The sequence below is a fragment of the Phasianus colchicus genome, chromosome 9, assembly GCF_987193195.1.
Source record: "Phasianus colchicus chromosome 9, bPhaCol1.hap1.1, whole genome shotgun sequence".
Classification (NCBI taxonomy): domain Eukaryota; kingdom Metazoa; phylum Chordata; class Aves; order Galliformes; family Phasianidae; genus Phasianus; species Phasianus colchicus.
This window is the reverse complement of record NC_143444.1, coordinates 23,951,714-23,967,843: the sequence shown is the minus strand read 5'-3', so window position 1 is coordinate 23,967,843 and position 16,130 is coordinate 23,951,714. Positions and strand designations below refer to the sequence as shown.

Below are 16,130 nucleotides of genomic sequence, written 5' to 3'. Positions count from 1 at the left end.
GCAATCAGAGCAGTGTGCTCATCAGTATTACATCCAAAAGTACATATTCTATAAATCACTTGGAAACAGCATCCTTTAAGATGAAACATGCTGTATACATGCTACGTGTACATTCTAAGAGCCATTTGCTCTTTGTAGGTTATGACAAACATACCTTCCACGTACTCCATAACCATGCACAGATGGCGCTTGGTCTCAAAGGAGCAGAACATGCTGACTACAAAGGGGTTCTCAGCAAACGTTAAGATATCTCTCTCAACAAAAGCCTGCTGGATCTGGTTTCTCAAAATTAGGTTCTGTTTGTTGATCTTCTTCATGGCAAAACGTTGACGGGTGGTCTTGTGGCGCACCAAATACACCGCTCTAGAAAATCACATACCAAGAGGAAAAGTTCCAGTTTCTATTGAACTATTTAAAAATAAACAGTGGATGATAACTCCTTTGAATGGATTCTAATTGACTTATCTGTGATTCCATAAAATCTCATCTCATTGCTATCTACCCTAGAAAACAAGGAATGCCACAATGCTTCCTTTCAAAACCTATTCTGCCTTTGAGAATTATGGAACGTTCTTGTGACTAAAAAAAAAAGAATTCAGGCACAAATATCACAAACTTCTTTAAGTATCAGTGCAATGGGGCTTATATTTTTCAACACTGTAGTCACCATTTCACTAAAAAAAAAAGTCCAAAAAATGTATGAAATCAGCATGATTTCTTTCCAAACTCCATAAAATTAACTTGATGCAACATTGTCACCAGGGATTTCCTTCAGTATCTCTTACATTTCTATCATTTGCAGATCATTAGATTCCTGCACATTAATAATACAGTTTGCAAATAAAATTTTCATCCAGTTTCCCTGCCTGATTGAATCAGTACTTGCTTCCTTTTCTCTAGAGTATATTACATTTAACATGGTATTTTGTCTCACAAGCAGCTGACTATAAAACACACCCAGCATGGAGACAGGAATGAGTAACAGCAAAACTACACCTCTCCCCACTTTTTGCAAATTTATGTTTAAACCACGGAGGCTAAGCAGATATACAACTGAAAACATACAAAAGCTTCTTATCTAACAATATGGAGCTTCATCATGCTCCATCATGTCTTCAAAGACCAAAAAATGCACTTTTTCCACTGTTTTTTTTTTTTTTTTTTTTTAATTATTTGCTGTTAAATATGCACTCCAACAAAATACTCAAGAACATGCTTAAGTTCTGTTGGTTATTACCTACTGAATCACTGCTCTTAGTTATGGCCTAATGAATATCCCTGATAATGATAAAGAGTCAGGAGTCATCTTTAAAATTCTGGATAGGTTTGTACAACTAGTTCAGATTTTAACTGACCAGCAGCTTCATCCTGGATTCTTTAATGAATAACATAATCTAACAGCACTCTCACAGCATGACATATTACAGCAGATTTGCTCCAATGTATTTGAAGAGCTCACAAACAGCCACAAACACTTGGAAGAATGGAAAACTATAAGAAAAGCCTTCCTCAAAGCTCTAGTCACTAGTAACATTTATAACTACAAAATGTTACCCACACCCACTCAGGTAGCCTTCATACAAACAGAAATCACAGGACTTCAATACCCAGGAAAGAAATTCAGGCAGGGAGGCCTTGATAAGCAGTAAAGAAGTGGGTACAAAATAATTTTCTCAGACTCTTGAAACTGCCTTTAAAAAAAACAAAAAAACAAAAAAACACCATCATCTATTGTTTAGGAAATCCCACAGTAAACTAAGGGGGTGGGTGAACTATCAGTTCAGTACAATGTTAAGGCTGTCATAGTCAGGAACTACTTCCAGGTATGGGGGTATAGGATAAGAAATCCAGAACACACACAAAAAAAAAATGGCATCTCAACCAAGAACGCAGAAAACATCGCAAGTGTGGAACTCAAGACCTCTGCAAAATTCATTTATACTTTGGGCCCAACAAAATCCATTCACTTCCTTAGCTTTGCTATAATCCCTTGCTGGGTAGAATGATAGCAATATTTTCTTCTAAAGCAAAGACTAAAAAGCCTTACCCATAAGCACCATTACTGATCAGTTTAATAGTTTCAAACTCCTCTTCAGATGGAGTTTTCTTCGACTGGACAGAGGCTCCACGGCTCTGGGAAAGGAAGACAAAGAAAAGGAAATGAAGAGTGCAGGAACAACTTCATTCTATATGCCACTTCTTTCTGTCCATTTCTTCTTTGAGCAGCATTCATCCAATCTCAACCCATCTCTAAAGCTCAGGAGCCCTCAGCTTTGGGATAACTGTCAGTACTCCCAGCAGCCCTGAAGATTCCCCCCACAAGCATTAGCACAGTAAATCAGAGGGCTTGGACCTGTCCCCAGTATTATTTAAATACAAATAAACTAAAAAACTACAGATGTTTGAAAATTAATGAGTTATATAACTAGGTTTTCCCACCAGTTGATACTAATGTCATCTCTCTTCAATTCTCATCATGTTTTACAAATGCAAATAAAGTTCCTCCAAATGATTCTTATGTACAACTTGAAGAAACATCAACAAAATCTGATGCTAATGCCTGTTTGCATCTTTAATGATTTCACCTCCACACTACTGAGATTTGCACGTTTTTATAAGTGTATACTTTAGTTCTAATGTGCACTTTTGAATGTCAGCTCTTTTTTCCTCTTTTAATTAAAATTACTTTGCATTATCATTAATTCTTTATTGCAGACTACCTCTTTGCAGAGAAAAAAAAGAGCGCCAGACAGTATTGAGTGTATTACTGCTTTACCTCGACTGAATCATCTGTCTCAGGAGTGTCTGGGCTGTCATAGCTATTCAGCTGGGCCATTTCTGAAAAGAAAGAGGAGAGATTACTCCTAATGATCTCAATCAAACACTATTCTCTTTGTTTGTACAAGACAAACAGGATTTCAATGGGTGCTTGTAGGTTATGAAGGACATACTTCCCCCCTCCATAAAAAGTCACCCCCATTATACACTGCTAACCTTTAATATCCCGTAAACTGTAGGCAATCTTTTATGTAGAGGTGAATATAATTAATTGTCCTAATCTCAGCATCACTTATTCTAGATGGTTTCTAAAATAAGCAACAAATGCAAGTTAGGGGAAACTGCTGGCTAGGTAACGTTAAACCTATTCCACGCATATTGCCCTGTGGCACCTCTACTCCAGAAAAGAAAAAGAATTACATTTCATACACCCTCTCTCCATGAAATGCGCCTGAGTCTGCAAAACGCTGAGTAGCAGCTAACTGTGAGAAATGCAGTTAGTTTAGGCAACTCAGCTGTCTTAGGAGATGCTATAAACTTTGCAGAATCAAATCCTACATTAACTACTGGTCTCTGAACAGACATCACTGACATTTCTGGGTGCCCTCCTTACAGAAAGGAAATAAGGCACCTTGACATCTCCACACATTTCTAAAGAAAATTTGACTTTAGTAAGGGGAATTAGTGATGGAAAGGTTCTCTCCCATGACAGGGATCAAAGAAAATTTCTCTTTAATGTCAGATTTCAACAAATGCTATTAAATTGCATTTAGCAATCTTTGGTATAAATTTTCCCGAAGAGCTCTTCACTTGAAGTCAACCTGTCACTGTCATTCGGGTAAACAGCATACAAGTTAAACTAGACCTATCCAGACTACTAATTTATGCTAAAATTATGCTCTCTTGAGGAAACAAAAAGTACGGTTCAATCGCTGAAATATTCTGCAGCAATCTCCAGTCTCTGTCACACTTTCTATTGTTGCTGAGCAAGCCATGCGTGCTCGTAAAACTTGTCATAGGAGAAAGTCAGTTAGCAAAGTGCCAGACAGAAATATTAACTCACAAATTCCAAAGTCAGGATCTTCTGGGGCTCTCTACATTTACAACATATTCACGTTACTGTTTGCAATTCTGGGACCTAGCAGAAAAGCTGTTACTTTCTTCTAAAACATTACTCATCCAGGGTCCAAAAAGCATTGTAATCTCCCAGACCTGATCAGACTTGGATGTAACAGGTAAAAAGCAAATTTTTATGGCTTCTTAGAAGTGTATGAAATGTTGAAGCGCAATATCCAACATTTCTTAAAGCTGGAAAGAGTAAAATAAATCATCTTCATCACAAACTAGACTTACTCTGAATATAAATTCACGTTAATCATCATAAACTGTCTGGGAAAATATCTTTTGGGAACAGAAATAAAACCTTTTACATCCAAGAGATCTCCCAATTAACTGATGTTATGTTTATAACAGATCTACTTTAGAAAATTCAGAATATATCAACTCTTCACTGAATCATGCATCAATATTGCTGCTATTCTCACATGAAGTATTCAGTTATCAGACAATGCAACGAGGCACTCTTCCTCCTAGTCTGATGACACACTGTGTTGGATATAATTTAGTCTTTTCTGTTTCACTGCTATTTAAGATGAAGAAAAACAAACATTCCACTCAAAAATCTGCACTAGTCTTGGCTTCTCATGGAAAGCCACAACTTCTCCCAGAGAGGACAACAAATGAACTGAACAAATGACTGAATCCAACTCAGTAGCACTCCAGCAGTGGCAGAACAGAAATAATATATTTACTTTTACTGCCCAACAGCCCAGAGAAAACAGTTAAATCATAAAGCCATTTTCTATCATTTTTTTTAGCTATAATACAGGGAGACATTATTAACACCATAAGTAAGGAACTGTCACTTCTGATGTGTGGTCCTTAACCCAGCAAAACTCCTCTGAGATGTGGGGATGGAAAGGACAGTCTGGAATTTGACAGCAAACAGGAAAATAAAGAAAAACGGCCTAGAAATTAACTAATAAAAAAAAAAAAAAAAGGCTCCTTGAGCTTGTGATGACCAGGAGTTAGAGTCCAGAGATCTGGTTATCCTCTCAGTACTGTGGTGAGCAGAAAACCGGAGCTCTCACCCTCCAGGGGATCCCTGGTGAGTCCCAACTGGCTGATAATGTAACGAGGAATGTCGCACTTAATTCCTTGTCCTTCCTTGGCATGGCCTTCCGCTGCTTCTAACAAGTGGTAGAACTCTTCAGGATCAAACTCCTAAAGCAAGGTGGTGAGACAGACAGAAAGAGGGGCACATGATTCAGCTTTACAATTACTATATTGCCATACAGGAGAGAGAGAGAGTGAGTTGAATTTATCTGGATTCCTCAGAAACACTCAAAGCTAATTCTGGGCTCAGCAAGCAAGACAACGCATTTCATCCTGCTCTGCAAAAACAATGCACATCTATAGTCTGCTGGCTGTATATCTGCCATTCAAAACATGACAAGGACAGCAGGAACAAAAAACAAACTATCAGATAATACGGTCATTATAATGTAAGCGTTAACCTGGACCCACAGCCTAGTTTTGCCATTGAGATGTTCTAATGAGAGGTCAAAAGAGGGCTGAAGTATCTTCTGCCCTCTCTCACAGGTGACATAAGCCAATATGAAGCTCTTCTGCTTTCAAATATCACTTCTAATCAAACCGTAAATCCATTCACCTCATTTTGTAACTGTCCCAACATTAGAAATCAGTAACAGAATTGTTAATAAAATTATTAATCTACCAGCAGAGAATATTTCAACCTCTGTATAAGAAATACTGTTACAGGGTAGGGGGTGGATTATCCTAGCTCAGGTTTGGTATACTTAATTTCTAAGGAAAGCAAAGTTTATAAGCAGGTGTGATCTCTTTTATTGCACTAATAGATACAGTTGGAAATACAAAACAACATTTGGGTGCAAGAGCACTGCTGCAAGATCACAAAATTACTGTAATTCTGCCCTACAAACCTCATCATTCGGGAGCAATGAGGAAGATTCTTTCAGAATTTTTTAGTGAAATGTTAACTCATTGGAAGACACTTCTATATTAATGCAAAAGAGTTAATATATATATATATATATTTTTTAATTACAAAAAAAAAAAAAAAAAAAAAAAAAAAAAAAAAAAAGAAAAGAAAATCGATTGAATTTCTATGAGAATTTAAAGCCTTCTCTTGTGTTCCTTATCTCGTCAGGTGTGCTCTCCCAAGGCCCAGACTCACCAGGCACTCCAACAGCCGGGCAGGTCGCGCTATGATGATCATCAGCTTCTTTACCAGTTGGGTAACAAAGGCAACCTCGGAGCTCTCGGATCGCTCGTGGGCCTGTGGAGAGCAGCACACCACATTATGGTCCTAGCAGAGAACTCTTTATTTATATATGTCAAAGCTCAGTCGCTGTAATTCGGCAGCAAAGTCATGACGGAGTCAGGCCAGGCAATGATCTCAGCTCACTCAAGGATGCCAAGTTACATATAGCTTTCCCATTCCAACTGACTCTTTTTATCATGCAAGAGCTATTTCAAAGGCTCTACTTGCATTATATCACCTACAAGTTATATTTGATATGATGTGGTCTTTTTTTTTTTTTTTAAATGAAAACAGGATTACTGATTTTTTCAATTTTACCTTCCACACAATGCTGAAATCTAGACAGTGACCAACAGCTACACCTATTTTCAGACTATGCATTCAGCTGGAATTCCAACTGCTTCTGTTCATCATCATGAAAAACCTGAACTTTGTTTTTTCTCAGTTCTATTTCATAAATCCCGTCTAACAACTCCAGCACTGTACTGCATGCTGTGGAACAAAGCACACCAACAAAGAATATACAGAAGCCTAATTCAGAGAATTTACTCCTGTTCTCTCCTTTCAATTTGCAGGACTTGAGTATAAACTCAGTGTTTAGTTTCAAGGGAAAAGAGGGAGATGCCTTTTTACAACAATAAATACATTAAAATGGGTAAAGTAGAAAGCAAAGCCAAATTTGACCACCAATACCCACTTCCCCCCAGTTAACTCTCTTTTGCTCAAAACCACAGTGGTTACACAGGGAGTCCTGAAGCACAAATAAAAGAGCATTTTGTTGTATGGTGATGAAAGATGGTTCCAATGACATGAAAAAAATCTCTGAAATGAAGTATAGTTTTTTCTTTCCAAGGTCAAAAAACAGGCTTTAGCACACCCACAAACACAAAGTCCAGAACTTAACCAATGTTCTTATGCTGGCAATGAGCCAGTAGTTGCTTATAGGAATAATATTTTATCAAGATGCAGCAAGAAACGAGAAGGTTTGTTTAACACTGTTCATTAAAACCACCTAAGAAAAAGACATACACAGCTAAGAAGCCAAAACACACATGAAATCACCTGGAAGAACAATAAAACACATGGAGGTAGAAATTCATAGCTAAAAAAACCACTTAATTGCTAGTTCATCATCTGAAAACAGCATCAGAGATGCTTCCTGGTAATAAGAGTCTTATAAAAAAAATATTTTGAAAGCATTGAAATAAATTGAAATTTTTTTAAACGATATTTTCCAATTATAAAACAGAGAATAACCAAAATGAAGGTGCTTAGTATTCACTCAGTGCCCCTTAATGCAATATCCAAACTCGTAAGTTACAATATGAATTCTATAAAGAAATTAATGCTTTCATAGCTGAAAAGCCACTCCAGATCACCAGGGGTTAGCTGCTCTGCAATGAATAAATAAAACATCAACAACTTTGTATTATATGAAACATGAGACATGCAATTGGAAAATCCTTTCCCCCCTTACATATTATGAAAATAGATATATATATATATTTATGGCATCTGTTTATGGTGCTAAAGCAAACTTATTCTTTTTAATCAAGTCTTTTTGTTTTCTCTCTTTCTCATCTTCCCCAGCTTAGGCAAAATAATTTAAAAACGTAACTAATGTAATCAGGTGTCTGTGATGAAAATGAGAAGCCAGACCATGACTGCCAAATGAGAAAGAAAAGCAAAAGGAAAAAAAAAAAACAACAACAAAACAGAGTAGAGGATGACAAAAATGAAACACAACTTGGAACAGCCACTCAGCCATCATCTCTGCACAGCGCTGCTCGTCCAAGATCCGCAGCAGCACTGCCTCTTCTTGCTTCCTTCTCCCCCAGGACAGCTCAGACATCCCTACAGATGTCTTGTTTAGCAGCTGTCCCAGCAGTGTCCCCAAAGCAGGCAGGGTTATATAGTGCTGCTGCCTCCATGTGTCTTGGTGTGATGTGGGACACCTCATTAGCAGCTCCCAATGACGACACGCTTGTCTGAAGGTTGGCAGTGTCATTTCAGGGTCCCCCCCCCCCGGCTCTCGAGGGGAGGGGAGAGGAGCTCAGGGGCTGTGGGAGAGGCTGATGCCATTCCTGCACACATTGCCAGTGACACGTGTACGGGAGGAAGCGAGGGGTAATTTACAAACCGATTCCCTTATCTGAAAGACCCATCCGTCACTAACTGTAGCCACTGGGGCATGAAATTAAAATCACTGTCCTCCCCTGGGGTTTCACGGGACCAGTAACCGGGATATGCAAGTCACAATGCTGTAATTGAGCTAATATACAGATGGAAACCAAAACAATAGACCTGCAGTGCCAAGAAACAATAAATTTACACTTAGGCTCATATTAAGAAAGCAATTCCAATCAGAGTATCAATTTTCCAATGTGCAGTATCACTGAAAATAGTGTAATACCACTACCTTCCATTCTTTTGTTGAATGCACAGAAATACCTGCAGTCCTTCATTCCCTCCTCCCAGTGGCTGAGCTACATAAAACCATGGAACTTTTGGGTAGTGTTCCTTGTTCTTTGGCACTGAGGCACTTCAACCAAGAAAACAATTCCTATCACCTTTTTCACCAAAGGAACCTGAGCTCCTATTCCATCCCCTAAGCAACCCCCATGGTAATGGAATCATAGAATCAACAAGGTTGGGAAAGCCCTCCAAGATCATCCAGTCCAGCCGTCCACCTACCACCAATACTTCCCCACTAAACTTAAGGTCCCTCAGTACATCATCTAAACATTCCTTCAACACAGTATATAAATAATCAGACGTCCTGTTCTTTTTCAATAACTATTTTAAATGTAAAGGATAGCATCCAAGTTTACGTTTCCCAAAATAAAGACAATCTATCCTTTTTACTTCAGGATGGTTTCAGTGATGCAATAAGCAATGACTAAAAGACAATATTTCACGCTCCAAACGAGAAAGTACCTCATTTGCCATAACTAATGAGATTTGTTGGCATTTTATTACAAAAGCCAAGATCTAAAATCTTTAAAAGCTTTCTGGTTTGGTATATTTAAACAGCTCATTATTTACATATCCAATTACTCTCTGTTACGGATACATTTTCACAACATAAAGTAGGCTCAACCTGCAACCTATTAAATGGAAAGTTCTTTCTGTGGTTTGAAATTACTGTGTGAATTTCACAGTAAAATTGTATGAAAATTTGTGGGCCTTCCTGATAGTTCCTGAGCTACCACTACTCATTTCCTTACTGATCAAGCAGTCACTCAATCTTTCACATTTTATAAAAATATACCATAAAACTACATGTCCTACTGCACAGACAATACCACCAAGTGAAGGACTTTTTGGGTTGTTTTTTTTTAGATTCTACTTGATCATATTTCTATAGCATACAACTGATTCTAGGTCTCCCAGTGACAGTCAATATCTGAATCTGTGATTTTTGCAAATCCTGTACTTGCAGCTTGCTATCTCCTTAAATCAAAGCATAGAATTAGGAAGATGTTCCCAAACAGAGGTCCAAACCCTGCAATAAGTAATAGCACTGACTCCTCACAACAGCTACAGCATAATATTAACTTCAAAAAATCTCTTAGAATTTATTTTAAAGGAAAAGAGCAATTTTAATGAGTAGCTGAAGCATACTGAGCACACATTAAAATTGTGCCCCCTTGTGTATTCAAATGCTTTGAACACCACAAAACACATCGAAGTGGTAAAAAAATAACCCACAACTGAATTAAGTTCAACTCAAGAAAATCTTTTATGAAAAATTTATAGCAACACTACAAACTGTGGTGATTTCACTCCTTGAAGGCACTATTGTAATTAATAAGTCATTCAGAGTCTTGAAGTACATGAAAGAAAAGTTCAGTAATTTCCTTCATCTGGATGAACCCAATTTTCATAAATTGTGAAGACTGCCTTTGACTTACTCGTATGCATATTTAGCCTTTGTACAAAGATGTACACAGGTGAAGTGACCTGCTTAAATCCGCCCATGGTACATCAACAGCACTTTGGAACGCCCCAGGCCTCCTGACACCCCTACCCACCGCCCTTCCCCTCTCCTGAAATCAAAGCTCTGCCTTATTGTCTACAGCTTCCATCACCATAACGTATTCTGCTTCTCGAGAGCACTTACATCCTGGAGAAGTTTCTCCAAGTTTTCCTGCAGCTCATAGAAATAGCGAGAAGTAATGAGACCTTCACGTGATTTATCTAGGCAGTCTCTGGCCAGTTCGATAACTTGATGGTGGATGAAACTTAGGACCCCATCTGCTAATTGCAGCACGTTCTCTGGAGCGTTGGAGGCAATAAACTCCGCCAGCCGCTCTTCCATCTGCGCTGTGGCCTAAGAGTACAGAATAAACAGATTATTCTTAAATTAGACTACCCCAAAATCTAAACACAGACAAGTAGGGTTCTAAAGTCACATCCTCAATCACAAAACGCACCAAACTTAAAAAGTCCAAAATACAATGACGGTGTTTTGCTTTGAATAAAAATATTATTCCATTGGCAAAAGCTGCATTCACAAGGACAAACAACAACATTTAATCAGGACATGCTATTTGAAAATGGAAATGACTATAAAAATATCCTGCTTCTGAGGCTGCCTTCCTCCCTGGTCTCCAAAATAAGGATGTGAGATACAAGGCAGCTCTCAGAAATTGTAGGCAAGACCATGAAATCTGAAAATCATTGCCCCAAGCAACAGACAGACAGCATTTCTTTCACTTTAGGCCTCAATATTCTGTCACCAGAGCAACATCTATTTTTACTATTGGTAAAGCAGAAAGGGAATGGTCATATTGACAGCTCTGGGATAGATGAATGTCTGCACTCATTTCAGTGAGACGTTAACTCTCAAAACTTGATTCCATGGATTTCAATATTCAGCTTTAAAAGAAATAAGCAAAAAACCCTCCATTTTATTTTCATTGCAATCGCTTCAGCACTGAAATAATTTGCTTTTCTGAAAACTCAAGTTTAACTTCATTGCTTCTCTGGTACCAAAGGCCCCAGTGGTAAACTTTGCTTTTGTCAAAATCTCTGGCGTAATTTGGAATGACTTTAAAAGAAAACATGCATCTCCAATATGTAAATGTAAAGCCTACCAAGACCAAAAAAGTTTGGATTGGTATAAAGCAAACTTAATGTTATTATACAGAGAATGTTGGGAGAATGTTACTCACAGTATTTTTAAATTACTGTCCAAAATAGCTTGTTTAAAGTATGTACAGAAGTAAGCAAAGCATCCTTCTTCCAGCCTTGATATGAATCAGAATTCAAAGCAGAAGCTGAGGGTTAGTTTGCCCAGAAGGTTGGTGGATGCCCTGTCCTTGCAGACATTGAGGGTCAAGCTGGATGGGGCTCTGAGCATCTGATGGATCTGTAGGTGTCCTGTTCACTGGAGTTGGACTGGATGGCCCTTAGGGGATCCTTCCAACTCAAATGATTCTAAGATAATACATGGAGATGCTGGCCTCAAACAAGTCAAATGGATTGAGTAGCCACAGCATGGCCATTCTCCTCATTCACATGCTCATTTATCAATACAAATACAATCAAATACAAAATGCATACGTAATATATAAAGCCTTTCATATTTTTCCATCTGAATATATTTTATCTATTTTTTTCCACTGCAGAATTAATACAGAAATTTATAGAAAGCGGCTTCCAAACTGCACTGCTTAGAAATTAGAAGTAAGACAAGGGGTCTGTCACAGTATTACAAATTAACCCAGTTTTGTCACAAGTTCATCGACTGCATTATTCAAAAAGTGATTCCTTACCTTCGGAAACCTTTCTTTGTACACATGGTTCATCATTATTATTTCACTGTCAAAGGAAATTGGCGAGCGACCCGGGCTAGAGGAGAAAAGAAAGTACATCATCATTTACAGGCATCACAAACATTGCTCACCCCATCTGCAGGGGGCAGACAACCAGCTCCTTGCAGAGAACCCTAACACATGGGCACAGACAGAGTGGGACACATGTTACAGGTACATCTGCCACCACTTGTGGTCTCTCATTGCTTTCTTGGCGATGGCACCAGGGCTGCACAGAAGTCCCTGTTATCTCCAGTCTGCAGTGCCAGGAAGGCATAGAGGAAGTGCAAAAGGACCCTGAGATGCCTTTGCTGTCCTTTGTCTGTGCAGCAGGGATGCGTGAACAGTGCTATTCAGCTAAGTCTCATATATAAATACCATAGCAATAGGAATAGAACGCTTATATGAAAACTGCACTCCCTTGAGGCACATTACACAACAGATGCATATGCATGTATGCATAGGTTAACAAGCAACTCCCAAGGCACGCCAAAAAAAAAAAAAAGGACGGTAAATCTTGGCCGACTGTTTTTATATGACTGTTTGGGTGTTTTTTAAAGAACAGTTGCATCTCATTTCATCACACGTGATGGTACGCAATGCTCTGACTCATCCCACTGCTGAGGGCAGCCGAGTGAGGTAATGCAGATAATCCCCAGCCATGGGATCGCCTGCAGCACTGCGTTTTCCTGGTGACGTTGCTTTAGCAACTGGGATGAGAGAAGGCTTCCGTTATTTGGCATATTGTATGACTACTGTCCTCACGATTTTAAGAGTAATGCATACTGCTAAACATATTTTCTCTACGTAAAAAAATCCAACAACAATACTTTTTGAATCAGTTCAAACATTTTAAACTTGTGAACGATGAATCTCTCTAAATGGAATAAATGCATTTTAAATTCTGAATGCATTACAGTTCCTACCTTGCTGCTAACCTATTTAGAGGAAAAACATTCTTTCGGGAATGGATATTTACAATTCGGAGAAAATTTAACTCACTGCTTCACAGAATACAGCAATAGCAATCTCGTTTCATGCCCAGTGCTGGAATTCCATGAATTACGTTGTGCTTTGGGTTCATTAAGTTTCATTCCTCAGCTTGAAAAAATGCAGCTTGGCCTAAATATCTCACTGAACACGTATGCTACAATAGAAAACCTGATCTGGGCGCTCAGATGTTACTCATTAATATATATTTTTAAGAGAAGGCATGTCTTAGTGGGGTAGATAGCTGTTTTCTATAAAGAAACACTTTCTGAAGAAGCCTACATTTACATTCATAGAGAATATGCAAGATAATAAACATGAGGGTAAGAGCTTTTAAAAAGTATTTTTAATATATATGTATAGATATATATAAATAAAAAATACTTTTTAAAAGCTCTTTTATATATCTTATTTGGAAGCAAATTTCCCCACACATCTACCAACCACATTTATTCTTCTTTCTCTAAGTTCAAACACACCAGCAAAAACACACACTTGCCTCCTGGAAGTTCATCTGGAGCAAAACATTTCGGTGAATATACTTAAGGAAGAATTTATTTTTATGTAATGAACTGTTTCAGTGTGATTTGAGTGAGGTGTACATTACAAGGACACATAAACCCTTTGATACTACAGAAATATGTAGGCACAAACATATGCCATCTCAATGCTGAAGTAGTATTACTAAAATCTGTGCATGCTTATTTGTTGTCCTACAGCTAAAATACATGACTTTTTTTTTTTTTTTGCTTTTGCTTTGAAGACATTTTATTCATATGAATACAGGAATTTAAGTGCTCTGTAGACATCATGCTTCTTGGCAGCAGTTGTAGTATTTCCTTAAGAGCAGCCACAATGATAAGGGAGAACTATGGGGCTGTTTCTTACAAATCTAAACCAAAGTAATTCTTATTTTCTTTGCACAAGAGTCTACTGATATGCAGAAAGTAAAAACTTAAAACTCCTTAGCTTCCTTAGGCATCGGCAGATTTCTCTCTCATTTTTGGCAGCTGATTAATACAACTTTTTCATAAAATCATACAATCAGCAGGGTTGGAAGAGATCTCCAAGATTATATAGTCCAACCATCCATCTACCATCCATTTTCCCCACTAGACCATCTGGAATTGAGGTGAACACTCAAACAACTGAGGATAAAAGCCAGGATGAAGGTTCAAACTCTCATTCTAAACGAAATTCTCCCAATATAACGTGTCAAATTAAATGTCTAGCTGACTGACAGCAAGACTGCAGTACATCTATACACTGCCTCATGTTGAGCTTGAGCCAAGGAAACTACAGAAATGACTCTATGGGTAAGTGACTAACCAAGGCTGGCTGCCAGGCACTGCTGGTTATTCTACAGCATCATGGAGATATATCCAGGAGAAAAAGAAGCCAGGACCAGGCAGGTAATGAATGCTACCATGGAAGAATGGAAGAGAATTTTTAAGGAAAAAAAAAGTTCAGATATATTGTACAGGCATGACAGCTTTTCAAATGCAAAAGCTCTGCACATCTATATAGCACGCACAAGATTTCATACGCAGTACAAAAACAGTCTAACATTTCAAGCCTTACAAAGGAACAGATTATTTTCTGTAAAACAGGACACATACTGTGCATGTGCATAACATCTCAAGACAAAAAGCAGGCTGCTTCTCTCTTCCTGGTGCAGACGGGCAGGTCAAAGAAATGATTATTGTCAGGGAGTTTTTCATCTCAGCAGAGCAGACATTAGAAGAATAATACCTGTCCCCTTAAGCTTAACAGCAGAATGAAAAACTGCTCTCTTCTTCCCCTTCCCTCCACTTCATGAAATTATGTTGTAGACTTTCAGCGACATCTTTCTCCCACAAAGGTTTTTAGCTTGTCACAACTCAGGTCTCTCTATCTGAAGCTGGAAAGTGAAAATAGCTCACAGACAGCTATTTCAAGGAGCAGCATATTCATAAATTTAATCTTACAAAAATTTAGCTGAACAGTGACTACATATAACTGAGCTGTTTATGAATCTGCATTTTTTTCTCTTTGACAGCTGAAATTAGAAAAATGCAGAGAAGTTAAATGCTCTGTGTCACTTCCAGACACAGAAAAGAACAAATTTTAAAACTATAGAGCTAAAGTTACATAAAATACAAACCATACATGCCCTGAAGGTGAGCAGAGTCCTGACCTTCCTCCTCCCCAGAAATTCATTTTCTAAGTACTTGGCCTTATAGAAATCACATCATTACTGGATGTCAGAAAGCTCCCACTGATAAAGAGAAGGTAATGCAGAAACATCCAGCACTACGCATGAACCACAGCAATCACACCTTGGGCCTAGTCCTGTTTCTGGACAAGCCAATGGCTAAAAGAAAACTAAGCTTGGCAGAGCAGGATCAATTTTTGAGATAAAATTGGACTGCGTGGGCCACTAGTGTGCATTAATCTTTGGTGCCATCCTGGATGCTTTTTCTGATCAGCTTCTTCTGATAACTGGCATTTTCTAAGAATTACCTCTGTGCAATCTTAGTGGCAGGGTCTAGCACAAGGTAAGTCACACTGGAGGACTGTATTAAAGCAGCACTGCTCAGCAAACTGATGAAGCAGCATGCTTGACTGAGGATGATCTCATCTACTTCAGCAATATAAAGATTCACTGCTGCAATCTTCAATACTTTCTATCTAGACAATCTTTTCCTGAAATATGGAAAGAGATCAAGAAAACTGGGAAGACTGGTGGGCAGAGGACATGCACAGCGGCAGCTCTTGAAGAAGCCACTGCTAGTTAGCCCTACTGTTATCTCCAGCATCTCCCACTCATCAGCTGAAGGGAAAACTGGGAAAGATGGAGGGCAGCAGCCCAAGTTTAGCATGAGAATACACGTTCTCCATGCATTTTACTCCTGGAAGAGAGATCTCCTTTGGTTAAAGAACAGAACTGTTGCAAGAGAAGCGAATGCAGCCCAGGCAGCTCTCTGTAATCAGTAACTTGAAGGATTTGAAGGTCACATTAAATAAAAACAAAACAGCTGAGAGATGGTAGTTAAGAAGTACCTCTCTGGTCAATAAAGAAATAGGCTCTTCTACTAAAGCACCAAAATGGGTGCATCACATGAAGATACAGCCTTTCATTTAACAGGTGAGTCTGAATCTCTTGCAGACAGATGGGAGAACACCTGCCTTCAGTGACC

The 16,130-nt window shown here is 38.5% G+C and overlaps 1 protein-coding gene across 16 annotated transcripts in view; it reads right to left on the bottom strand.

Annotated features, from left to right (window-relative positions):
• The window catches only part of MAST2 (microtubule associated serine/threonine kinase 2), a 192,033-nt gene that overhangs the window by 23,946 nt on the left and 151,957 nt on the right, over positions 1 to 16,130 (bottom strand). For all 16 annotated transcript variants that reach the window (XM_090146608.1, XM_090146607.1, XM_090146605.1 and 13 more), the window contains 7 exons: positions 11,923 to 11,998; positions 10,266 to 10,475; positions 6,056 to 6,157; positions 4,929 to 5,061; positions 2,777 to 2,838; positions 2,048 to 2,133; positions 155 to 363 (listed from right to left, as the gene is read on the bottom strand). In XM_090146608.1, the coding sequence (XP_090002734.1) occupies positions 155 to 363; positions 2,048 to 2,133; positions 2,777 to 2,838; positions 4,929 to 5,061; positions 6,056 to 6,157; positions 10,266 to 10,475; positions 11,923 to 11,998 (878 nt within the window). The remainder of the gene's footprint in view (positions 1 to 154; positions 364 to 2,047; positions 2,134 to 2,776; positions 2,839 to 4,928; positions 5,062 to 6,055; positions 6,158 to 10,265; positions 10,476 to 11,922; positions 11,999 to 16,130) is intronic.